This window comes from Melospiza georgiana, chromosome 2 (assembly GCF_028018845.1).
Source record: "Melospiza georgiana isolate bMelGeo1 chromosome 2, bMelGeo1.pri, whole genome shotgun sequence".
In the NCBI taxonomy this organism is placed as follows: Eukaryota; Metazoa; Chordata; class Aves; order Passeriformes; family Passerellidae; genus Melospiza; species Melospiza georgiana.
Window position 1 is genome coordinate 17,948,439 of NC_080431.1, and position 25,985 is coordinate 17,974,423.

General features: G+C 39.4%; 1 protein-coding gene across 12 annotated transcripts in view; it reads left to right on the forward strand.

Moving 5' to 3' along the window:
• The window catches only part of MCF2L (MCF.2 cell line derived transforming sequence like), a 156,598-nt gene that overhangs the window by 85,654 nt on the left and 44,959 nt on the right, over positions 1-25,985 (forward strand). For all 12 annotated transcript variants that reach the window (XM_058044996.1, XM_058044997.1, XM_058045001.1 and 9 more), the window contains 2 exons: positions 3,930-4,013; positions 13,810-13,924. In XM_058044996.1, coding sequence (XP_057900979.1) covers positions 3,930-4,013; positions 13,810-13,924 — 199 coding nt within the window. The remainder of the gene's footprint in view (positions 1-3,929; positions 4,014-13,809; positions 13,925-25,985) is intronic.

Sequence of the window (25,985 nt, forward strand, 5' to 3'; positions counted from 1 at the left end):
ATTTGATTTCAGATGTGCTCCTGGGATCTGTGCTGAAAGGCTAACTGTGTCCGGATGTGTACAAATAGATCAGCTTTCAAGTCACTATAAAGTAATGGCCATAGAATTTCCTGCAGAACCACTCAAAGGGTGGTGTAATTCCAGCTGGCTTGCTGGGAATTTTATTAAAGTGGTTACAGGAGGCTCACAAGTCACATTGGAAGACTTCCTTGTGTGTAACGTGGGTGCAGTCAGTTCAGAGTACACTGAATGTTGTCTTCTTTGAAAATGGGCTTCAGCATGTCAGACAAACTACAAATGATGATGAGTTTTAGTTTGATCAGAAAAGAAAGAGGAGCTTTTTATCAATAAGGGAAATTCTTGACTGCAGTGACATTGATTGTTTTCTCTGATCCCAAGTTCTTCCGGGCTTGCTGGCACCAGGTAATCCAAGCACAAGTTATCTTTGTTCCCTCATGCTTAAATCTGTCATCCTGCTTTACCTGAAATGCAGTCAGGTGCTTCTGATGGGATGGGGTCAAGTCCCTCTAAGACATCTTTCTTTATCATTGAGACAGGACTATCAAAGCAAGGTTTAAATTGAATTAGAAGATATATCTGCGAGATTGTGGTTCACATTTTTAGTAAGCAAGGCTTTTTGTAATAAGAACCATGTATTTAACTGATTCCTTTATGTTAGTAAGGTGATACTTCAGCCCTCTCTGACACTCATAATTTGAATACTAGATCATGTGAAGATTTTTTTAAAGAACCTCCAGTTGTCAGCTTTAAAAAAAATACTTTACACATTTCCAGCTTTTTTATGTGTTGGGGTTTGAAAAATAGTAATAAAAAAGCAGTAGTAACTTTAAAGAACTTCGTATTACTGTTTATTATCACCTGCAATATCAGATGCACTATCATTTCCAGGGGCTTTCTTTTAAGCTTCTTAAGAGAGCTCCTCAGGAAAGACAGGTTATTCAAGCATGTTTTGTTATGAGCAACTTTTTTCAGCAATGAATTTTGGGTCCAGTAAAACAGACAGACTCTTAGGTCTCTGCACTGAAGATACTGTATAAAACAGAAAAGGTAGAACAACAAAATAATAGGCTTTGTGAATCTTAATCTATTCAATACAAGTGAAACTTGATCCTATAAAAGTTCCTTACAAAACGGTCAGCAGATTTTCAGTAATTCTGTATTTTTATGCGCACTTAATTAGCTTTACAAAAATGGAAATGATCCCTAAAGAATGTAGCAAGTGGCAGGTTCTCTATTTAAAGAATATTTCCAAGAAAATATTTTCCCCAAAGGCTATGAGAGTAAGGAGTGTGTGCTCTCACAGTCTATTTAGCATGTCTGCCTTTTGTTGCCTTATCCTTTTAAAGAAACAGCATTTTGAAGTAATGATGGACAACCTTGAAGTGAAATCAGATTGAACCCCAAACAAACTGTGATGAGCTCTCTTTTCCAGAGGGATGCTAAAAGTCACAGAAACAGTGCAGAGCAATGAGTCTTTACAATTGCATCTCCTCTGAAGGAAAACATACTGAAGAGGGATTTCTGGCTAAATCTATGGGTGGTAATACTGGGTTCAAGCATATCCTGTTGAGCTGCTGGATGTGACCTGTTTGGCAATACCAAGAGTTGCATTTCCTTGCACTTTTTTTGTACTGCTTTTTTTTATTTTGGTTGTTTCAAATGATTGAAAATCAGCTCTGTTTTTAGTGCATACTTGGCTTTTAGAAGTATGTCTTGAAACCAAATCAAGAGCAAGATGAGATGGCTTTGGTGGAGGGGAGTGCAGCAGGAAGAGCAGTTTGGTGTCTGTCAGTGGGCACACTGTGCTGCTCCTCCAGTTGCAAACAGACAGGCTCTCACATTTGAGTTAAAACTGACTTTAAAACCAGGGGCAGGAAGAGATTATCTTTTCAGTGAAGTGGTATTTGACCAGTGTTGTGGGGCTGATCTGTGCAGGTGGAAAAAGCTGCTGTTCCTGCCAGAGGGAACAATGGAGCAATCAAATCTAGACTTGGGTCTTCACCTGGCACAGTGGGATTCATCACAGGGCTACATGGGGAAACAGTGATCCTTATGTAATGATACATAAATAGTTTCTCTTCCTTGGGAATGTCCTGCCTCCAAGAGTGTAATGTGTCATGTATTTACTTACATATGCAAAATTCAGCTATTTTAGTTCATGCCATGCTGTGCAGCAATGAAAATTATGGCTGCCTGTGACTTGAGCCAGGATGGTGTTTTATAGACTGGTGATGGTATTTTCCCCATCTCACACCAAAAAATTGGCATTAATCCTGTAAGAGTTTATATTCAGGTTAACGGGTCCACCTGCAGGTATTGGTTTGCAGAATCAAGGCTGTGTAGTTTTTTAAACACTGCTGCAGGAGGTCTCCTTGTATCATAAGGAGACAGCAAAAATAAACTCTAAAATCCTTTTTCCTTTGGGGAAGTGGGGTATTCCTCTTCTGGAAATTACTTGGCCATCTGAGATTGGAGGTTTGAAACATCTGTGTTCAGTGTTATGTTGAAAACATTGAAATGGTGACATAACTGAAGGTCTGGGTGAAATATGACTTGAGAGTTAAATGTATCCACTTATGGATTTGACAGCATGGTATGCAGAGGTCTTCTGATCAGGCAGCAGTTTGCCGGATGCAGGAAAATAGCTCTGATCAGTGGGTGACCTTGAAAGTGGTCATGGGTCTTCCTCTGCCCAACGGGACCACAGAGAACAGAGAAGTTCTGTTTCACAGCATAAGTTCTTCCACAGTTACTGTGGAAGAAGTAACTGAAAGTGGCTTTTTTGCTATTCTCAAATAATTACAGTTTTCAGAGTTTTACATATGTGAGAATTGCTCATAGAAGTGTCTGTCTGCTCACGATCTAGCATTTGAAAGACATCAGTGACAGCAAGTCCTTGAGGACCAGAGCTCTACTTCAGCTTGTACTTCACTGCAGGTGACACTTATCTTTATAGCAGTTTTAGGTTTTTACTTACTTTTCCTCTGCACATTTAGAGCTCTGAGTGTCAAAACCTATCTTAATGGCATTCAATTCACATGACATTCATTCTTTCAATGTACATTAGAACCCAAAACTTCAATGTCAATACAATGTCAGAGTATGTTCATATGTTCATAACCAATTAGAGAAAAAGCTATGTTGTCTCTTTTGTACTATTCCATGAGGCTAATATATGGAATAATTATTTTTTAAGAATTGCAAAAGAGTAAAACTTCTTGTTTCCTTGTAAAAAATGAGATCTTAGTTTATGAATGAAGCGACTCTGTCATGCAGTATCAGCGAAACTTAGGCTTCTGCTTGACCTCTGGAAACTTGCGGTAGGAAATGTCTCTGCTGAAACACTGGGACAGAAAACCAGGGGTTGGGAAAGTGGAATGGTTGTCACTAAGCTGAAGTGGAAGGGCTGACATAAAAGCTTAAGTGTTGCTTTTCAGGTGGAGGTAGAGAGTGTGTGTGTGCTTTCAAAGGATGTACTTTCTAGCCACTTTTATCTTATTTAATGCTGTTTTTTTGGGGGTATTTGAATCTAGATGACCGGCTAGAGAAATCATGAGTTTCTTGGTTTTGTTTGATTGAGAAGATTTTAATAAAAATTGAATATAATACGTAAAAATCCTACTGTTTAATATTGTTCCTGAGGAATATTAATTCTACAGTGTTTTGCTCAGTGGCAGTTCTCTACTGCTTCTAAATGTCATTAAATGTAAATTCCTCTTTTATATTTGTGCTATTCAAAGAAAACTTTGCCCTTGGCAAACACGTGGAAAACTCAGAGATTTTCACATATTTTTCAGAAGTTAGACAGTTTTCTGAGCTTTTGTGTTGTAGGGATTTATTTTTTTTAATGTGTGCTGTGAAATTTTGCATTAAATGACTTTGCAATGCAATTTTTTTTCTCTTCGCAGATGAAATCATGCATCAGGATATCATTCCCCTCTATGCTGCAGATATTCAGGACCAATTAAAGAAACAATTTGCTTATCTGTCAGGTAAGACTGTGTTGTTCCCTCTTAGACACGTTGCTTAGATGCATGGTACAGCCTGCTGTCCTTTCACAGTCTCTGAAGACTTTTATATGAGAAATCAATGAGTAACTCAAAATTCAGGCTATTAAGACTTGTTACTTAAGGATTTATTACAAGATTTTTTTTAAAGTATAATAAAAAATTTAAAATTACAGGTAACATTCCAGTTAACTGGAGATTGCAGCATGGATGCTCTGGTGGTTGCTATGGTCTTGCAGTCCTCTGCTCACAGCCCCAGCTGCCACAGGCTCTGCTGTCTTGTTTGATACTGAGGCCCAAGCTGGCACCTTGGTTGTGACCAAAGTGGTGGGGAAGCATCATGGTACCACAGTCCCCCACAGCATCAGTGCTGGTCTCAGACAAGTGCAGCATCGAGTTCTGGGCAGGATTTTTGACTTGGTGTCACTGACTGCCTTCTACAGTGGGTGATGGGGCTGTGTGTGTGCCATGCAGTGTTTGGGTGATGGGGCTGTGTGTGTGTGTGCCATGCAGTGTTTGGGTGATGGGGCTGTGTTTGTGCCATGCAGTGTTTGGGTGATGGGGCTGTGTGTGTGTGCCATGCAGTGTTTTGGTGATGGGGCTGTGTGTGTGTGTGCCATGCAGTGTTTGGGTGATGGGGCTGTGTGTGTGCCATGCAGTGTTTGGGTGATGGGGCTGTGTGTGTTTGTGCCATGCAGTGTTTTGGTGATTGGGCTGTGTTTGTGCCATGCAGTGTTTGGGTGATGGGGCTGTGTGTGTTTGTGCCAGGCAGTGTTTGGGTGATGGGGCTGTGTGTGTGCCATGCAGTGTTTGGGTGATGGGTCTGTGTGTGTGTGCCATGCAGTGTTTGGGTGATGGGTCTGTGTGTGTGCCATGCAGTGTTTGGGTGATGGGGCTGTGTGTTTGTGCCATGCAGTGTTTGGGTGATGGGGCTGTGTGTGTTTGTGCCATGCAGTGTTTGGGTGATGGGGCTGTGTTTGTGCCATGCAGTGTTTGGGTGATGGGGCTGTGTGTGTGTGCCATGCAGTGTTTTGGTGATGGGGCTGTGTGTGTGTGTGCCATGCAGTGTTTGGGTGATTGGGCTGTGTGTGTTTGTGCCATGCAGTGTTTGGGTGATGGGGCTGTGTGTGTGTGCCATGCAGTGTTTGGGTGATGGGGCTGTGTTTGTTTGTGCCATGCAGTGTTTGGGTGATGGGGCTGTGTGTGTGCCATGCAGTGTTTGGGTGATGGGGCTGTGTGTGTTTGTGCCAGGCAGTGTTTGGGTGATGGGGCTGTGTGTGTGTGCCATGCAGTGTTTGGGTGATGGGGCTGTGTGTGTGCCATGCAGTGTTTGGGTGATGGGGCTGTGTGTGTGCCATGCAGTGTTTGGGTGATGGGGCTGTGTGTGTGCCATGCAGTGTTTGGGTGATTGGGCTGTGTGTGTGCCATGCAGTGTTTGGGTGATGGGTCTGTGTGTGTGCCATGCAGTGTTTGGGTGATTGGGCTGTGTTTGTGCCATGCAGTGTTTGGGTGATTGGGCTGTGTTTGTGCTAGGCAGTGTTGGCTGCTGAGCTTGGTCCATCTCCACGCTGAGCCCATGGCTGAATGATAATGGCAAAGGGAGATGGTGCCTCTGCTCACTGATATCTGAGTGGAGGAAGGTGCCTGATAAGCTTCTGAGTTTGTTCTCCTGTCTTCTGCCTGCAAAAGCTCTTGCAGATGTGCAGCTGTGAACTTTCTGGAGTTATGGCCCTGTCCTCCCTCCCTTCAATACACAAAAATGGAGAGGATCAGTGGCTTTGCAGAGCTGCTCTGCATCCTTCAGCAGAAAGGAAATTTACTTCTCTGAACTACAGATGGACTCTATGACTGTTCCCTCTCCCTCTGAATCCCATCCAGCATGGAATCCAGAGACATAGGGGAATGAAACAATGAAATACTTTACTTGGCAAGAACTCACTGAACCTTATTATACTCATAATTAACTATTAATTATGATTTATTTCTGCTACACAAGCTAAACTGTGGGTCTGAAGTAGTGACTGTGTTTTCTGTGGGGTGGTGGTAGCACTTGGAAAATAAGATATTTTTTCTGAAGTTGGCTGTTCATGCTTCATTTGAGATTATAGTGTTTAAGCTACAATTCTTCTCTGGAAATTTATTTTTTTGACTTTCCAAGCTCATTCTTATCCATGGGCAGAAAATGTCTCATAAGGGTGTTATGCAAGAATCAGCCTATATATGAAACTATAAGTAGGGTTTGTATTTTGCCCCTCGGAAGTGAGGGGGAAAACTGGTGGCTATGGTAGAGGAGTTGTTGAGTTCACAAATCCACAAGTGTCTTCAGCACTCAATAAATCCACCTGGCAGTGGGGCTTAGTAAGAGCAGCCATTCCTCATTCTATTTTCTTCTATCTATCCACACTCATGTCAATTAGAATTTTGTTTTATTTGTCTCAAGGAATAGGTCAGCTGCATTACTGTGACTAGATTGTTGTACGTTATTATTCTTGGGAAACTTGAGTGTTAGGCATTTTCATTTCACTTTGGAATTAAGGGGTTTTTTTCTCTATCCTAATGTTCTCCTGCAGGATGCTTGTTGATGATTAATTCTCTGCGCTGTACCAAATAGTGGTTTTACAGGTTCTGTGAATGAAGGAACAGAGCCAATGTTTTGGTACTTGATTTATGTACAATTTGATTGTTGTTACAGTTGATCTTAAGAGGGGCTTTGCTCTAAGGCCACTTAAGACATTCCCAGTGTGGGAATGAGACTTTTTGCTTATTACTGTTGCCTCGAAAATAGAATCTAAGTACATGGCATAAAACTCGTTAAAATGAAAGTCCATAGATTACTAATGCCTTTGGTAAAATAGTAGGTTTGCAGATATTGCTGAATGTCTTAGATACATTTCTGATTTTAGTTGTTGGCTTTTTAACACCAATTCAGTTCTCAATACTTGAGAATTGCTTTAGTTTCTCTAATAGGATGTATCTAGGTCTCATGGGACACTTGCTTGAACAGGGAATGAAACCCAGTCTGCCTCTGTCCTAAAGGCTGTGTCCCTTCCTGAGCTGCTTTCTGTGTTTTAGTCTCCATCGGGGTCACTTCTTATCTGTGTCCCTCATTGTGCTGGATCGTAATGGAAATGCTGCAGGAATATCCAAATTAGACCTGAAATGAAACAAAATTAAGTAAAAGCTTCCACTAATGCTTCAGTTTGTCAGTAAAGATATCCAAGTGCAATGAAATCAAGGTGCTCACTTCTCCTGCAGACTGGCTCTTGCTCAGCAGTCGTGTTCAGCTTAAATCTAATGGTGGGGCAAGCTGTGGATGAGGCTTGTAATAATCCTTCACACACAAAATTTATAAAACCTAAAGTTAATATTTTACCTCAGGCACAGTTGTTTACATTTTGCCTTGGAGTTTTTTCTTTCTGTGGAACAAGGTCCTTATCTGGGCTAAAATTGTTAGTGTTGTTGTTGCTAGGCTATACCAAGTGTTGCATCTACACAGATCAGTGTTTCACCTCTTTTACATTTGTTTTCTTTAGTTACTATTAGTGTAACTAATTTTTCTTCCACATTTGAAAGAGTCTTCTGCCTTTGTTTTTGCTTGTTGGTTTTTGGGGTTTTGTTTTTTTTTTTTTTTTTGGTTGGTTTTTTTTTTTTTATCCCGTGAAGGACAGTGTAAGATCCATTCAAAAGTATCTGGAAAATGTATTCCTTATGTATTCCTCAGTCTTTCATTTGTGTTCTATATTTTCTTTCATAAGTACTTTCTTTTCCCCTGATTGCTGTGTGACTTTCATCCCCACCCAGCCTTGCGCTTGTCTGCCACCGGTGTGCAGATGTGTTAAAATAAATGTAGATGGAGAAGAGCATACAGACACCTGTGTATGTTGATATGCATCTTAAATCATTCAAGCTATGTGATGTGCAAATGAGACTCTTGGCCACCATGAGTGCTGAGCCAGTTATTTAACTCCCTTTCCTTTGAATGCCTATTTATACATTGAACAACTTCAAGGTGTTTCCATTAAAGGAAATACAGATATGAGTTCATGCTATTTGCATTTTTATCTATTGATTTCTAGTTGTTTTTCCTGCCATTGAAAAATTTTACATTGGTACTAGCTTTCAAAATGTTTGTACCTTTGATTTATAAATATACACATATGCTCATACCTTTATCATTGTAAATAGTAAGTATCTCACTTTGTCTGAGTTTATTTTCTCCATGTGCTCTCCTCTGTGGGAATGACCTGACCACTCCTCACTGGTCAGACTGTTCCCATTGAAGTAGCTCTGGCTGCTGAGTCTGTGAAATTACCTTTGAGAATTTCTGAGTGGATCCTGTACCACATAAATTGCAACAGCTGGCTAAAAATATCAGCCTTACTTTTGTTAGTGATATAATATAGACGGTATCTATGTTGTGTATGGGCAGTGGAAGAGGTATTGCTTAGCAATCTTTGCCTTGCACAGGTGTAAGCTTAACTACTGGTTTTTTTTATTTACTCTGCTAAACCTGCTGTCTGGAGAGATTTTGAAAAATCAAAGCAAAAATGTAGTAAAGAAATAGATAAAGGGAAAAAGTGAATCCTTGGCTAAGAGATTTCCGGTTCAAATATGTTCAGATTCAAATTTATGTATTGCAATCCAATTTTAAAGCCAGTATATTTGCTGCTGATCAGCTTGAGCAGAACACAGCTTGCGAAGTTATGCAAGTAAAACTTCTCATTTCAAGGAAAGAATATTTTAATAAATTCCCCTTCAATCTGTTTTTCTTTGTGGAGGATATGCAGTGAAGCTTTTATCCATTCCCTCATTGAAATCTACATGTAATTTCAAATACTGAATTCTCCAGTTAAGTATATTATGCAAGCAGAAAGGAGAAACTCCTTATCAGAAATGCACAAGCATTCTGCACAATGCAATAGCTGAACCACTACAGTAGTAAAAAAAATCTGAAGTAAGCCCTTCCTCAGTCACTGAGGACTTCACTTTTGACAGGACTGCAATTTTTACGCAGTGTCTTTTGATCTAAAGTTGTAGATCTGAGCCATTCAACAAGGCTGATGTTCTTGTATCTTGTGTGTGCACATTGATCAACATAGAGGTCATATTTTTTCTTATAGTCAAATACTGTTTCACTTGCATTATAGAATCAGGCCAAAATCTTTGCCCTCTCATCTAATTATATCCAGCTACTTCCTTTTTGTGGGGATGGTGAGAGTACTTTTGAGGAGACCTTTTTATTTATGCAAAAAGGAGCAGACTAGTTAGGGAAACATTACAAAATAATCTTACTCATCCTTCCTGGAAGTAAGTCCAAGCAATTTCTTTGCTGCTGCCAAACTTTGCTGTCCATACAAAATCCCAAACAACTAGCATGTCTTCTACAGGGCTGTGGGGAATTACCCTTTTCTCTGTGCTTGTGTGCCTGTGCACTTGTGTGTGTGGTTTTTAGCAGATGTTCAATACACGAGTTTTGTAATTTTCTGTGTCAATGCTTTTTTAAATTGAAAAGAATACTAATTATGTCTCATTTGAGATTGTTTTTAGATACCAAGTTACTAATGTGCCTCTTGATTAGAAATTCTGAAAGTGCAATTTCCTTGGGTTAGCACTCCTCTATGACCCAACCTGCTTATCAAAAAAGAAAACGAATGCAGAAGACATAGCAACGGTGATGGGAAAAATTAGCTGTCACAGAATATAAAGAGTAAATGCTAAATCACTGGGACTTAGGGAAACTTTACCAGTCCCATCTCACAATAGCACAGCTAGTTTCCCATGGTTATTTTTTCTATTGTTTTCATCCACAAGACCACAATGCTGTGGGTACACAGAATTTTAGCAGTTGGTGATATTGCTGGTATTGTGTTCAAAACCTAGGAAAATGAAGTGTTATTTTCTAAGCACAGTTTAGTCACTTTGCCATGGTCTGTGGAGCTAGTACAATTCAGTGTTTTTAAAATGTGTGTTTCTCCAAAACACAGGGCTGTCACTGTTGTAAAACCTGACCTTAGACCAAGGCTTGTAGATCTGTTTGGAAGAGCTCCACCTAGCAGGGCTTTGCTAGAATTTTTGAGGTTTATCCACTGAAAAATTACCATTTTATGAAGGCAATTTGTTTTGACACTTAATCTCTTCAAGAATTTTCATGTGAATAGACTGCCAAAGTCATGTATAAGTCAGATAATAACAAAGTTTTCTATTAGTGAATACTCACAGAAATAGGATGGAAGCAGATCTGCTTAATTTAAAGCAGTGTGGTATTTTTATTTTATTTAATTGCTGAAATAAGCTTCAGTCCTCTCTACTTCTATGGTTCTTGCATTTGTAGCCCAGAAAGTAATAATGCTCTGAGCTGTAGAAGATTTCTCCAGCTTCATGTTATAAGACAAACATCAAGGAATTCTTGGGCGTTGTTTCAGGTAGTATGTCTGCAGACTGATTGCACCCACTTAAGGACTGATGTGTTCTCTTCTGCTCTTTGCAGTAAACATAAAACAAAAGCTGGCACTCAAGTGGCATTTGTTTAATATTTCATAGAGAAATGATCCCGAATGTATTTGATAATTTTCATAGAATCACGGAACAGATTGGGTTGGCAGCAACCTTTAAAGATCATCTAGGCTCTCCCTACCCTGCTGTGGGAAAAGACATCTTTCTCTAGATCCATTCAATCTGACATTTTCATAGTCAGAACAGTGCTCAGAAATTTTTAAACAAAAATAAGGGGATTTGTTATACTTTCCGAAATTTGTGTTTAAAAAAAACAGGACCGAGATTAGACTAAGAAAATGCTCATAATGCTCTCAGATACTTGTCTTAAAAACACCTAAAATATTAAGTTCCAGTTGTGTAGTGCATCACTGTATAAGACTAGAAATAGGCCACATCAGGCTTGTGTGTGCCTCTGTGGACAGAACTTGTAGAGCACATCAGTTAAGGGTGTTCAACAGCGTAACTGGAATTTCAGGACTCTGAGCTAGAGGGGAATATGAAAGATGGGAATGTGAAAATTTTCCAGAGGTTAGGACTAAGATAGTTAGATTTAGTCACTGTACCAACTGACCTGAATTTATTGAAATATTGCTGTTAATTTACTAATTTTTTGTATGGTGATTAAAATTGCAGTAACTTATTCTAAAAACTATTCTGTATGTGTTGAATTACTTGCATGAGTTGTAGCACTCACAAATTAATTTGTGTTTTTTTTCATAATCAGGTGTATATAATTCTGAGGTGCTGGAAGATTATTATGTGAATTTGTTTTAATAAGATGTCTGAATTTTTTGCCTTAAACCTGTGTTTCAAAAAGCATAAGAGAAGTGAAATTGCTCAGTACTTTTCACTGGAATGCTTTCCCTCTCGCTAAAACCAAAATCAACAACAAAAAAACCCCTCAAGCTTCCTAAATTTTTTATCTCCTCACCCTAAGTTCTGTGACTTGATTTATTTCTGGGTGAAGAGAAGAAAATCACATTTGACACAGTTAATTTTATGAACTATGTAATGCTGCTTTTGCAGAGGTAAAGAAAAATGAGGAAGAAAAGAATGATTCTGAATGTAGGAAAACAATTTCTTGGTGCATCAGGTTCATTAAGAAATAAAGGACACTTTAAAAAGTGAACTCACTATTTCTAATATTTAATATAAACACAATTAATATGTAGGATTTTTACTTTATTTCCCATGCCATTTTGTAAATTTCTCTGGCAAATGCTCATTTTAAAGCCGCAGCTGCTTTGGCAAGAGTGACCTGTCTTTCCTTGATGTCCATGTATTTAATCACAGAATCACTAGGTTGGAAGAGACCTTCAAGATCATCAAATCCAATCCATAAAGTTGCAATATAGAGAGCAGCTTCTGTAAGTCAGTGATGTTATAGCTGAAATTTACAGAATTTCTTATTATTTAGCATTTCAGGTCACTCTGCCCTAAACTGTTTTGAGCAGCAGGGTTCTGATAAGGAAAAACACTTGAGGAGCATTTGAAGGTAAATGTGTGCTCCAATCACCCAGCAGGGAAACTGCAAAGAAAAATCAGTGAAGAACTGATTCTAAGAGCTCAGGGGAAAGTCATCTCCACCCAAGATAACCACAGATGGCTGTACTAGAAACTGAAAATTAATTGGCAGTCTCCAGGCAGGATGGCTCTATTTGCTCTTGACAATCAGTGCTGGTCTGGGAACTTCCTGAAAATCCTCATCCAGAATTCTGCTTTTAGGACATGTCCTGCAAGTCTATTGTTGTTGTTCTTTTGTTTCATATGTCCTATTTATAGATGATAAGTAGAACAAAAAAAGTAACCAATGAAGATACCACAAATAGTGTATGATTGTGCCTAAAAATAGTTTCTCTAGAGAGAGCAGAATGCTTCATAAGCAACAGAAATAATCATTATCATGCTTTTAACAACAGAGGAAAATGCTTTAGTCGTGAGAGCTTGAACAAAAACCAGTAGAGTCAAAATAGGTCTTAACTTATACTTGTGTTGTGAAAATTTGTATAGCTAAAATTAGCTCCCTTGACTCAGTGTTGCCATGTTTGGATGTGTCATAAAGGTCATATTTGCAAACTTGTGATATTTGCATAATAGTTGCATTTTGTTGTTGTTTAAATACATCCAAAGCATGTTGTTTTTTTCATGTATTTTGATTCCAAGAGCTTCACAGTGACAGCACTATGCCATCTGTAAGCTGGTAAATGGAAATCAGATTCACCACAAATTAACATAAAGATACTATTTCAGCTCTTCTAATTACATGTGTTTTGGAGGGAAGTTGTGATTTCTTTTATCAAATGAATCTGAGGTCAAATATTTCTCTTCTTTTTCCTGTGAGGTTAGAGGCAAAGGGACTGGAAGTGGGTAATAATCTTCACAAGTCACTGTTGCTCTCATAATTGGTGCTGTTAATACAGTTTAATGCTGGTTTCTGCACAGTTACTGGATTTCAAGGCTGGAAAAAATATCCTTGTTATCTTATAACAGCATTTTTTGTTGTTTTTCCTCTCCTGTTGAACTATGAATCAAAGATAACTTCCCAGCCGTGTATTCCTGTCAGCCCAGAACAGTTAACTTCATGCACTTGCTAGGGCTTATCAAGCCCCTTGTCCTACCTGTCTTTATGAATATATGCTTGCTAAAGACATGAAACACTAATAATGCCTGTAAAAAAGAAATTATTGCATTTTGCATATAAAAATATATTGAAGTGCATGAAGAAGCGTTGTGTCTGTGAATTGTACCCAGTGGTGCAAATGCCAGGAAAGATACATGTAATGGTATCCAACTCCTCAGCAGCTCTGCTGCAATGTAGGTGTTCAGCTCTGCTTCACGTTCTGTACAACATCTGGGAATGGGAAATCTCATTTGAAACACCTGCATCCATTGTTTTAATGTTCTGCCCCTTCTGTTTCACCAACCTGGAAACAAAGCAGCCACTGAGCAGGATAGGGGGTGTTGCATGAATGAGTTCCAACTGCTGAGAGGGTTGAGTTCAGTTCCAAATGGAGATTCACCTACTTAATTCTGAATTAACTTTTTTGTTTCTAAGTTGGTTGCTTTCTTTCTCTGAATTGCTGCTACTTAGATGCAGTTGATGTTTATCAGAAGATGCACTGCCATCTGGTGTCAGAACTGCTCACATTTGTCCAGAAAACATTTCATTTCGTGAATGGGGTGTAACAAAGTCCTTTCTATAAAACTTCCTAAGCATGGGAAATTTCAGTCTTTCAGTCTGGGTAAAGAGACTTGCATGTAAACACATTTGCTGCTTCTTTTGTAGGTGGAAGAGGGGGAGATGGCTGCCCTGTTATCACCTTTCCAGACTATCCAGCTTTCAGTGAGATTCCTGAAAAAGAGTTTCAGAATGTTCTGACCTACCTGACAAGCATTCCAAGGTGAGCACCTGTCTAGAAGGAAATAAGCTTTTATCTGCTAAGGGACTTTCCACATTTGATCCCTGACATCTGGTGTAAAAGTCAGGCTTGGTATTTAATTAAAGAAAAGGAAAATTAGGCTTAGGGTGCAGTGTCAGTAAGTGCTGGTTAGTGACAGCTGTCTAAGGTAGTTGTTAGATAAATGACATGCTGCTATTTATATTTCATCAGAAAATTACTTCCTGGTATGTGTGGATATAGGTCCCATGATGGACATTGTCCTCCTATGTCACTGTATCTTAGAATGCAATATTCAGAGTTTTAATTGAGCACCTGTATAATTTTGGCAGAGCATGCTAGTTCCTGGGTGTTGCTCAGGATGTTACTCAGTGAGGGAACACTCTGCATCTACATACAGAGGTTTGTCCTCACCACTTGAGCTGCTCCCTGGCTGTGCTGAATGTATCGTGTCTGCAGACTTCCAGAGCTTTGCTTGATGGTGCAAAGCAGGCCCCAGGATTAATTCTGACTCTCTTAGAGGGCAAATAGTGCTACCAATGGGCTCTCCAAAAATATAATTATTTTTGTTGGTAGACTGTTAATGAATGAAATAGTGGGCTCAAAATCTTGAAGGAAGTGAGTAAGGCAAGTAGCAGAATAAAGTACGTACTCTAGAGACTTCAAGAGAGGAAATTTTGGGTTTTTTCAGGGAACTGGTAGGTGGGATATAAAGGAAGGCAGCTCTGAAGGGTAAATCTGCTGTGGAAGGCTGCCAAGTTTTGAAGGACAGTATTCTCCAAATACAAGAAAGGCACGTCCTGGAACGTGAATGGACGTAACAGGAGGCTGACCCCACTGTCTGAAAGTGAACTTGTGCCTGAGCTGAGATACAAAGGCAGCGTACAAGAGGCGAAAGCAGGGACAGGCTACAAAGGAAGAATGTAGATACATTGTCCACAAATGTCGGGATGGCGTCAGAAAAGTCAAAGCACACTTGGAGATGAGGGACGAGAAGAACGGGACATCACGGACCAGTCGAAAAAACTTCTCCTGCTTTAGTGGTACAGGAATAAACAAGGACCTATGCTAAATGGACTGGGCAAATTAGCAGCAGTCAATAAAGATGAGGCTGAAACACTTGAGTTCTTCACTGCAGTCTTCTCTGCCAGTGTCTGCCAGGCCTCTGTGTACAGAAAGAAAGTTCAAGGAGGAGAATGACAAGCAATGGCTGAGGACAAAATCAAGCATCTCTAGAGAAGTCTTGACCCAAATCTAGAGTTTGGGATAAGATGAGCTGCTTTGAGAGTGGTGAAGATGCTGACCAGTATCATAGTAAGTTTGCTCTGTATAATCCTTGAAAGGTTTGGAGATTAGAGGTAACGTCACTTTGATCTGTGAGAAAATTATGGAGTGAGTCCTCTTAAAACACACTTGGGCACATAAAAGAAGGAGGTGGTGGGGAATAGCCAGCATGAATTAAACAACAGTAATAGTGCTTGACCAGCCTATTTCTGTCATGACAATACTGGATGCATCAATGAAGCAAAGCTGGGCATGTTTTTTGCCTCCCCCTAAGCAAGACTTCCATCTCAGTCTCCCCCAGCACTCTTCTGTTTACCTTGAGTTGTTACATTTTGGCAGGTGGGCTCCTGAGTGGGTAAGAATGTGGTTGGATTATCTGGCTCAAAAAGAGGTGTTTATTGGCTGATGTTTTATCTGGAGACAGTTTTCCTCAGGGAACTGTATGTATCCGTGCTGTGTGATGTCCTTGGCAAAGATCTGGAGTAGGAGATGGAGTCCACCCCCATCAAGTTGTACTTGATTTAACCAGCCCCTCCTGGTTGTACTTCTTAATCCTCAGTTTGTCAGGGAATGAAACTCTGAAGCTCACAGCCAGCTTTTGCATTTCCTTTGTTTATCCTGGTGGTGGTTAAACTGCATGGTGCTAGGCGTCCCTTGATCATATCTTGGGTACTGTTTCTGCAAATAATTATATTCTGAATTCACATCTGCTTCTCCTTTTGAAAGTCCTTGGTGGTGCACTTCATGGTGGCCCACTGAACTTCTGCACAGAGTGGAGTTCATGTGAGAAATTCTGATCAGAACAAACAGCATCTGGGATGGTGGGGGAGCACTGAGTGCGTCCCAGCACACCACTTTGATAGGAGCAGATTTTCTGAAGGTTTTTATGTCAGTTGCTCCTACCTGACAACAATTGCTCTGGGAGTACCGAGCCAGAAGTGGTCACTCTTTAAGTCTGGCTGTTCTTCTGATTTTCTTGTTTCTTTAATTCATAAGTATTTAGAAAGCGAGGAGTGTTCCTTGTAAACAAAGGAGATGGCCCAGCTGTTCTAGATGTTAAGAGTAAGGTATTCACTCTTGTGAATATAACAGTTCTCTAGGTTTAAAGTGATAACAGTTCAATTTCAAATCTTGTAAAAATAATACTGTTGTTGAGATACTGATAAATTTGCCACCTTTTTGTGCCTGAGAATCAATAAAATCTCAAAGGGCTTAGGATATTCCTGACTGATATCTTCACTAGCAGTGTCAGTAGCTTATAGTGTAAAATTGTGTTTTGAGACCTTGTGCAGGTTTATGGGAATAAAAAACTACAGAAATGACACTAGCCAGATGCCAGCATACATCCCTGTGAAAGATATTTTGCTGTTGATATGTTACATGTATTGATATGTGTAACATCAGTGACTGCAATTCTTGAATTGGGATACTTCTAGAGCTCTTATATTTATTAATATTGATATTTATTGAGCTCTTAAAGGTGGTGTAAGGTAGGATTTTTCCTGCTATCTTAGTGTTCAGAGATACTGTTTTAGGTGCTTTGGAAGGGGCTTTTAAAGGAAGTGGAGGCAGTTAGGTTTTAGTTTGTCAGTTGGTTAAAGAAGTGTAGGGGGTACACATTTACAGAAAGGCTGGAAATGCAGCCACAGCTCTTAAGCATGGTCTGTTCTCTCAGGTTATTGTCATTTCATTTATCAGAGAGGTAACTCAGTCTTTTGGCTGTTCTGACAGACTAAGGGCAAATGGACTTTTCTAAGAGCACAGACTGCAGAGCACAGACACATCTGGAGCCACCCCAGTTCCTCAGAAAACTTCTTGATCTACTTGGCCCTGTGCAAGATCACAGCAAGGTGTTGGCAGCCGTAGCTCAAGCATTGTCCAACTGCCTGGAGTCACATGTTAAGGGAAACTATATTTCATGGGGATGACAGTAAGGAGCTACTGAGAGCCTCATAAGAAGATCTTTCTGTCCCCTGCAGTAGAGTTCACCCAATAGTATATTTACTGATATAAATCTTAGAGTGACTTCAGGTTTTCAAGATCTCTTCCCAAGTGAAAGAAGGCTAGCTTAGGACTTTGTTGAAAGAGGAAAAATTGAAACGTCTCAACCTACCCTTTTCTTCCTTCTAATTTTATAGATAAACATGCGCTTGTCACTTCTTGCTGTGTTCTTGTTCTGTATTATATAAACACTCAGTTTTGCAAGTTTTTCTGTGTGAACTTTCTCATGTCTTTTTCACAGTAAACTTTAATCATGAAACAAAAATGTCTTGTGAAGTATGTTGCATTTAGGAATAGAACTATTAAAAGTCATCTAAGCTGTCAGCTTAGATGATCATGGAGTGAAATGGAGTAAATAGTAGAGCTATTAGCATGTGCTTAGATGTGTAAATGCCTGATATGTGAGGATGTTAAGAAAGGACACAGTGGAAAGGGAATACCTCATCTCAGTTTAAAGATACTGAGTTAACCTGGGTGCAACTGTATAACATTAAGCAGAAAGCTGAACCGTATTCTTCAGGTGGGTGTTGTTAATGTTGCAAGGTAAATTAATGTTCTGTAGATGGCTGGATAAAATATGATGTCTAACAAGGTTTGTAGTAATCTCAAAATATTCAGTACAGATTGTTGGCATAATGTGTGACAACAGTCATGTACCATGTGTACGGAAAGATCGTTGCTTTGTCAGGCAGAACAATGGATTAAGGATGACAACAATAGACAGCAGAAGATTGCAGCTAATGCTTTCATAACTTCTGTTTTGGTATTGAAATATATGTTGTAAGGTATCTGCATAATGCTTCTGAAGCAGGTTTTTCCTTTTAGCAAATACTTGTTTTATTGTTATTGAAATATAAGATGAAGTTTTATTAAAAAGGTGAGAATTGTCTTAAAAAGATACATAGGTTACCCAAGTAGGAGGATCCTTGACAGTACACAAGGCAGTACTTTCTAGGAAGAGTAGTTTAACTGAAATGCTGAATTGCTACAAATAGTTAACATGTAAATATTGATCCACATGAATTAATAGGTCTTATCAATGGAGTTGTAGAATGCAGTAATATCTCTAGATAAAGTGTCTGTAAGAGGTGACAACTTTAAATTCAACTGCATTTCAGTAGAGGTCAGGCATGTCTTGCATCCTTTTGGGATATTTTGAGATTTTATAATGTCCATGTGGTTGGTCTGATTCTCTTTCTGCCGAGAATGTCTCCTATTACTTCAGTCTGTGAGTCCTTTGGGAATGACTGCTGAGCTCAGTAGAGAAAAAGGCCCTGCAGAGGAAGGTTGTCTTCTCTCTTAGCTGAGTAAAAGCCCCAATTACCTCCAAACACCATCATTCTTACTGCATAGTGGGACAAGCAGCTGTGCATTGTTCCTTTGACATCCCACATGTACTGAGGCTGAAGGAAGAATGTTGCATTTCAGGGCATTCAGTGTTCTCTGTTTTTAAAGTTTGGGGGGTTTTTTTCCATTTTTCTATTGATTCTGGCAAATTGATTTCTAAGATTTGCAGTGCACCTTGAAGGCAGGTGTTATTAATATTTAACTTCTCCTCATCACAGCTGTTTCTTGAAATGCATTTTATTAGCTTAAGTGTGTACACATTGTTGGAATATGAATTTACCAAACATGGGTAGTGGCATGAGAACTTGCTTCAAAAGAAATTAATAGATAACTGCAGTGGTTAAAAAAAACTTAACTACACAGTATTCTTCAACATATGGTTTTGCTTCTGGTTAATTAGCAGTTTCTACTGCAATTAGAAAACAATATGCTATTTATGAGAACAAAAGAGTATAGTTTTAATGCTTTTCTTTCCTGCTCATATAAACTCATCTTTGAACAAAGAAAGCAAGCTAAGATTCTTGTGGTCACAAGAGATTGGAAAACTAATATTTTAAAAGTGTAAAGCTAAGTCTTAAACGCAAAATCCCTTTCAGGAGAAATAGTAGTGTAGATTAAAAAATTCAGAATGGTTTCTGATGGCCTGTTTGAGTCCCATGCTGCTGATTAAGTATGCTAATGGGCCTTTTTTCCTTGTATTCTGATAGAGCCTTGTACAATTTGTCTTTGTAATGCTATCCTGTCCTACTGCATGATCTTGAGCATAACTCAGGTTAACTTGGCATGTTCAGCAGTTTCCTGTTTTGAAGGGTGTCCATCAGTTTCCTGGCTGGGAGAGTGTTCCCTTCTTTGAGATCCCTGAGGGTTTACAAGTGCTTGAACACCATGTAGCCTTCTAAAAAATCCTGTTGTTTTTGGTACTGTGTGGTGTAGGAAGCTAGGGAGCCATCCTGTCCAAGGGATGGAACAGAACGAGATGACCTCCAAAGCGTTGATGTCCGACAGTTCCAAAGCTCAGGAGTGAGGTGTTGCTAAGGGTTTGTTTGTTTACTATACCAGCTTCCCATTGTTTGGGATAACACTGGGAAACAGAAAGAGAAATGTGTGTGCTAAGCCTTTCAGTGGGCTCAGCTCTGTGTGGGCACAGCAAAGTGTGATGAGGTGGGGTTAGGCAGGGACCAGAGGGACAGGCAGCAGCATGGCATGGGTGTTGCTGGAGCTAGCAAAGCTTGGTTTAGGGACACAGGGGAGCTCAGGGCTCACACAGCTTGGGCCTGGCCAGTCTTCTTGGCACAGGTCCACCTCTGTGCTCTGAAAGCAGAGGCAGCAGTGCTGGGGTAATGCTGTGTTTTGAGCCTGTAAGTCCATCAGGGTCCAGCAGACCTTGCAAGGAGCCAGTGTCAGAAGGTAACAGCCTGTGTTTGCTCATTTATCTGCCAACTGAATGGGCAGCCCACCATTAGCTAACAGTTAAGCAATTTTGTTTTATGGAGTGCCAGGGATGAACATCATCACATAATGGGAAAGAAGTGCCAAAAAACAGCTGCCCTGACAGTTCATACTGACGTGCTGAGCAACAGCTTTGAAGCTTCAGAGTTTATTTCTGTCAGCTGTGCTTAATTTCCCTGCTCTCCTCTTTGTTGGATTACAATCCAGGCTGAAGATATGGAACCTGTACCCTGCTGTTACTTTGGCAGCCCCTCAAATTTGTCAGTGAGAATATCCCAGGACTTCTAGCAAAATCTGTCACGCTGTGTGTACCCTTCCTTTCTCAGAGCACAGCTGCCAAACAGTTGTAAATACCATATGTTGCTGTAAGCAGACAGGATAAGGTCTTAGGTTTGAAGTAAGAGTGTTGTAAACTTAAGTGGTAGTCCAAAGCTTTTGGTCAGATACATACCCTCACAAGATTAAGGTCAAAGACCAGATCGTTACTCAGAGTCTGAATTTTTACTGGGTTTAAAAATATTTACACTTGTTTCAATGTCCACCTTATAAGTACCTGTCCACCTTATAAGTGCCTTAAACTTGTTTTAAAGCCCAGCCCTGTAAAGGTAAAGCCTTTCCAGTCTTTAAATCCCATTTACACCTTTAGGGTTTAGAGGATTTGGGTAGCATGTATGACACGCACCATCAGGTGGTAGATTTAGTCTGCTAATGAGACAAAGTAAATTAAGCACTGTAAAATTGTGAAAGTTAATTACTAAAATTCTGGACTGTCACACAGAGGTTTTGATTAGTCCAGTATCAAATTCAGAGAATTTAACACCCTATTTAAGTGTAATGGCCCAGTTCTAAGATAAATTGTGCAGCATTCCCTGTAAGGTTGTTTTAATACTTTGTGCAGTAGCATTAGTGGTTGTTGCAGTGTCCTGGAGATATGTATAATTCTAAAATTGCATTTCTGGATAGGTGTAAAAATGTTGTATGGAGTTGGACTTAATAGTTCTAAAATGAGGGCCACACAGGCTTTCTGTTGCTCAATTTACTTAAGCCTAAACCAACATAGAGCCCTTTTGCCTTTATTGACCTATTTATCCTTAATTGTCCCTCCAGGATAATGTGACCTACTTCAGCCATCTGTAGTTAAGTCTAAATGAGTCCTCAAAGTTCTTGTCTTTCTTCAAACAGTCCTTCTAAAAGCAGCTCTGCATGACCTGAAGAAATCACATTGTGTTTTCTATTTAGAAAATTATAGCTCTTCCTTAAAAACTCTTATTTTACTTAATTTCACACACTAAAAGGGATTTGTTCAGCAACAGCTTGTTAAAACAATTTTTCCTTTACCTGCAGTAATGCATTAAGGTAGCTCTGATTTTAGTTCCTTGGTGGGATAAAATTTGTGAAGTTCTGGGCAGGCAGAACTCGATGATCTTTAAGGCCCCTTTCACCCCAAGTCATTCTCTGAATCTGTGCAGTTATAAAAAAGGTTGATGGGTACCATGGAACGCAGTGAGTGCACATGGCACAAGCAGATGTCCAGGCCCAGGCAGATGATGATGCCTGGACAGTTTAGTTGTTATTTTTAACCCTGGCTACATTCCCTCAGCTTCCCCCCCAACAGCAAAAGCTTTTTGGAGCAGAAAGAAGGTCAGCATATATGATAGAAGATAGCCAGCATTACTGCCTTCCAATCAGTCGTGGTTAAGGAGGAATTGCTGAAAGTGGAAGAGAGGCTGATTTGAGGACCTAAAGGAGCACAGGAGATAAAGAGCAGATATAGGGACCAATCAAGGAAGATACTCATGCCCATATCTCTGAATCTGAGTGGGGAGATAAAAGAAGTATGACTTACATGATATATAAATTGGCATAAATATTTTAAAATAGATGTGTACCAGTGCTGGCCATTTGGCCGAGGAACACAAGCAGTGCTTGAGACAGAACTCCCCCACGTAAATATGTTGGGATTTGTATCTCACAGTTTCAAGAGACCTGGTTCTGTGCAGACTTCTGGTTGCTTTTGGGACCAAGGCTGGGGGCAGCTCTCCTGTTGGTCAGTGAGTTAACATTTGCCTTGTTGCCAGGATGTCTCTGGTAGTGGCGCATCTTCCTTGAGAGTTCTTGGTCTGCTGGCAGTGCAGTGAGCTGTTGTCACTGCCCTGTGGTGACTGAGGAATTTTCAGAACAAGCATAGGGCTGCACATAACCACTTGTGGCTATGACCTATAATCATTGTGAAGTTTTGAATTGTTAATAGCCCCTTAGACAAAGCTCTTTGAAGTTGCTCTCATTATTTTTTCTCCTGTTTATCTGGCTTTTAAGATCTCCTGTCACTGACATAACATCATGTGTAATTATTCTTGCCAATGTTTATAAAGTGACAAAAGTCATGTATTTTCATGGTTCACTCTGCCTGGCTGTACGATTGTGCTCATCTCTTCTGCTTCATGAACAAATTTTAATCAGTTGCCTATGATGGTTTTTATTTATGCTACCTCACAATTCATCGAAATTCTTCTTTGCTGAGAGATCCTAAAATGCAATTTTGGTTATCTGATGGTTCCCCAGTCCTGAGAAAATTGCAATACAGTGTGTTTTTAGCCATGCCTGGGGCATGAACTAATAACAGCTGAGACCAAAAGTAAGCATAATAGGAAAGGAAAGAGAGAAGGTTTTCAACAGTGGTACCCTGGATAAGATTTAGGGACAGTTAGCTGGAATGCAGAGAAATAAGAAAAAAAAGGTGCATAGTTGAGGCAAAGAAATGCATCAAATTTCTTATCTGAACCTTGTCTAATGATGAAGTTTTAACAGCTTCAGCTCCAACACAGAAGCTCAGATTTTCTTCATTTCCTGTGCAGGTTCATCTGCTTCTGTGAAGGGAAGGCAGTAACTATCAAAAAACAGAATAAAGAGACTGCGTAAATGCTTTGGGTTTTTAAATGTGCATTTAAAAACATATCTATTCACAGAATTTCAGAATGGAATTAATTAGATTGTAGAATAGTATGCATGTTGTGTTTTGGGAGTGGAGAGAGTTTTTATTTTCAAAATCAAATTTTGAAGCATAAGCATCAATAAGAAATGGTGCCTTCTTGCTTGCAGGTTGTGCTGCTGCTATGAAATGTCACAGCATCAGCTGTGTTGGGTGAAATGTAGCTGTTAGTGGCAAGAGATTAAAAGATCATTTTAACTTGACAATCAGTGATTTTGGACAGACCAGTAGAGGCTGCACTTGTATAACAACACTTCTGGCTGTCTTATTTTAAATTTTCTTCAGCTGGAGTTCCTTCTCTTTCCTGTATTGCTTCATGAACAGTGGCCAGCCTTAGTTTGAGCTGGGTGAGTTTTGCCTTCCGCAGTTACAGTTCATTGAGCTAACTATGACAGGGCTCAGTAAAGAAACAGAACAAATTTTTCTACATCAAGAGCCTTCTTTTGTGTTGAAGCACAGCCCAGGTTGCTCACTGGTTAAACACAGTAAGGAGGATCTGGCAAGCTTTTTCTCTGACTCCAGAGATGAAGGTATGGAGACACAAGTGCAGTGCAGAGACTTCTACACCACCAGGCACTTTAAATTCTGCACCTCAGAGAGTTTGAGGTGAACCTGCTTGGGTCTGCTTTGGATGATTTCTCAATGAGACAGAGGAGATGGACATGCCCTTCTAGCACTTCTGCATTAGCTGACTCCTTCAGTATTTTCAGAAGAGATAGAGATTACAAAAACTGAAGACAAAACTATATTAATTCTGTCTGAAATTACAGAATTCATGTAGGAAGTTGTTAATCATTGCATTCCTATTTTTGCCCCATATGCAGTGCCATGTACCATAAATAGAGCGCACCTGTAATTTCTGGTTTTTCTCATAAATATTGCTGGAATAAGAACTGATTGCTTATGGACTAGTTACACACCTCAGCTGAAAGTGATTCTTGTAGGAATCTGAACTGAGATGTCACAAATGAGTATCACCACAAGATGTCAGTTTTGTCACTGAGTGGGAGCCAAAATGTCATGCCAGTTTGCTTTAGGGGCTCAGGAGGTCTGCTAGGTAGCCAAAGAGCTTCATCTGGGTGTTCATAAATGCTGCTTTTTTTAGGGACAACCTTGTCCTCAGATTTGTTCAGTATACTTGCCCTCAGTTAGTCATACATCTACATCTGTGGCAGAACTTGGAACCAAAGTTGTGTTTTCTGTCTAAGGGACTGAATGCCATGACAGCAACATGCAGTTGGATATGCAGCCATCTTTTGGAAATACATTTTCAGTCTATTTATTTTCTTGGCAGATGGTTTCTTTGCCGCTGATATCTCAATTACAATGCAAGTCTCAACTTTTCTGTTGAAAAAAAATAGAAAATATAATTCTAAAGTTTGCTAATTTAGAGCAAGTGTGGTTACTGGGAAGGTTTTACAGTTCAGAACACTTCCAACTTGTTTCAGGGGTGTAATTACTTTGTGATGACATATTTTATAATTTATTAGTATCAAAAATGATAAATTGCAAGTTCAGAATATAATTTGTAACATTATGTAATGTTATGAAATGTTACATTTGTAACACATTCTAAAGGATTATAACATCTTTTATTTGCTAGGCTCGTCTTCAGTTAAATGCTTTTAAATACTGATGTAAATGCAGTTTTTTAGAATACACATTGAGATCTGGAATAGCAGCAGCCTTACAAAGCAGCATTCAGTTTAGATACAGTGTTGAAACCTACAGCCTTGCTTTGCAATTGAAACTAGGAAATTCAATGTAAGAGCTCATATGGCTGGTTTACAGATCTTTTCCAGTTCCTGCTATCTCTAAATTGTTTTAATCAGGAACCTTCTGCAGTGAGACTGGGTACTTTGGGCTATAAAGGCCTTGAGACAATGTCTGAGGCTTTCAAAATGGAACTTTGAGGAATATGATGTATATCAACCTATTTTCATCATTTACTTGAGGAAGCACAAGTCTGCTTTCTTTTCCTTAGAGATGTTGGTTTAAAATGTAAAGTCCCTAAGTTTAGTTTTACTTTGGACTATGAGAAAGAAGCTGTCATAAGATGAAAGTATTTAAAGGCCAAATGAGTATAAGTCATTTTAAAATTATTATATTAAACATTTTAAAATTACGGGTACATGCCAAATACAATATTTTTTGTGCCTTTTTTAAAGTACCCAGCATGTGAATTTTTTTGGAATGAAGTGGATGAATTGGCCAGTTCTGAAACAAAGCAAGCTTTACAATAATGAGCAATCAAGAATTGTAAGAAAATGAAACTGTTCTAGACCTAATTACAGTTTAGTGGCTGGGTGCTACATTTTATACAATGTTACAGCTGATTTTTTTTTTTTTTTTTTTTTTTTTTTTTTTTTTTTTTTTTTTTTGGTGTCAAGTTTATAACCCATTAAATTCTTCTGCTCTAGGAGACACTGCATCCTCTAGGACATAGCTAATGATCAAATGGAAGTAGTGTGGGTTACCCCACGCAAGGGGCAGGAGCAGAGGAGATGTGCAGCAAGGCTATGCCAGGTGAATTGTTACTGCCCTTTTCCTTGCTGGCAAACCAGCATAAAACTGGTGCAGTGAAATGTCACCACAGGGATAAGCTGTTTTGTTTTTTTTTTTTCTTTCCTAGTTGCTATACTGGAGATTTTTATCTTGATTTATTAATGCCATTGATATCACATTCTTCACTATATTATTTGACTGTCTCCTAGAGCTTATAAAGGCCATTAAGGAGGTGGCTCTTCTCTGCTTCCATTATTTGCTGGGGCATTTGTGATTTCATTTTTTTAGTGTGTGAAACACTGATGATTAAGAAAGAATTCCTGTCTCCCCTCCACCCCCCAAGAAATCATTCCTAGCAGCAACAGGAGAGATGGAGAAGTAGTCTTTGAGGTGGCTTAGGTTCAGTCAGTTTGAAGTGTCTTGTCTCTGCAAATGTAGAATGCAAAGTTTCTCTTGGGAAGCAGCAACCTTGCTCATTAAGTGTCTGAT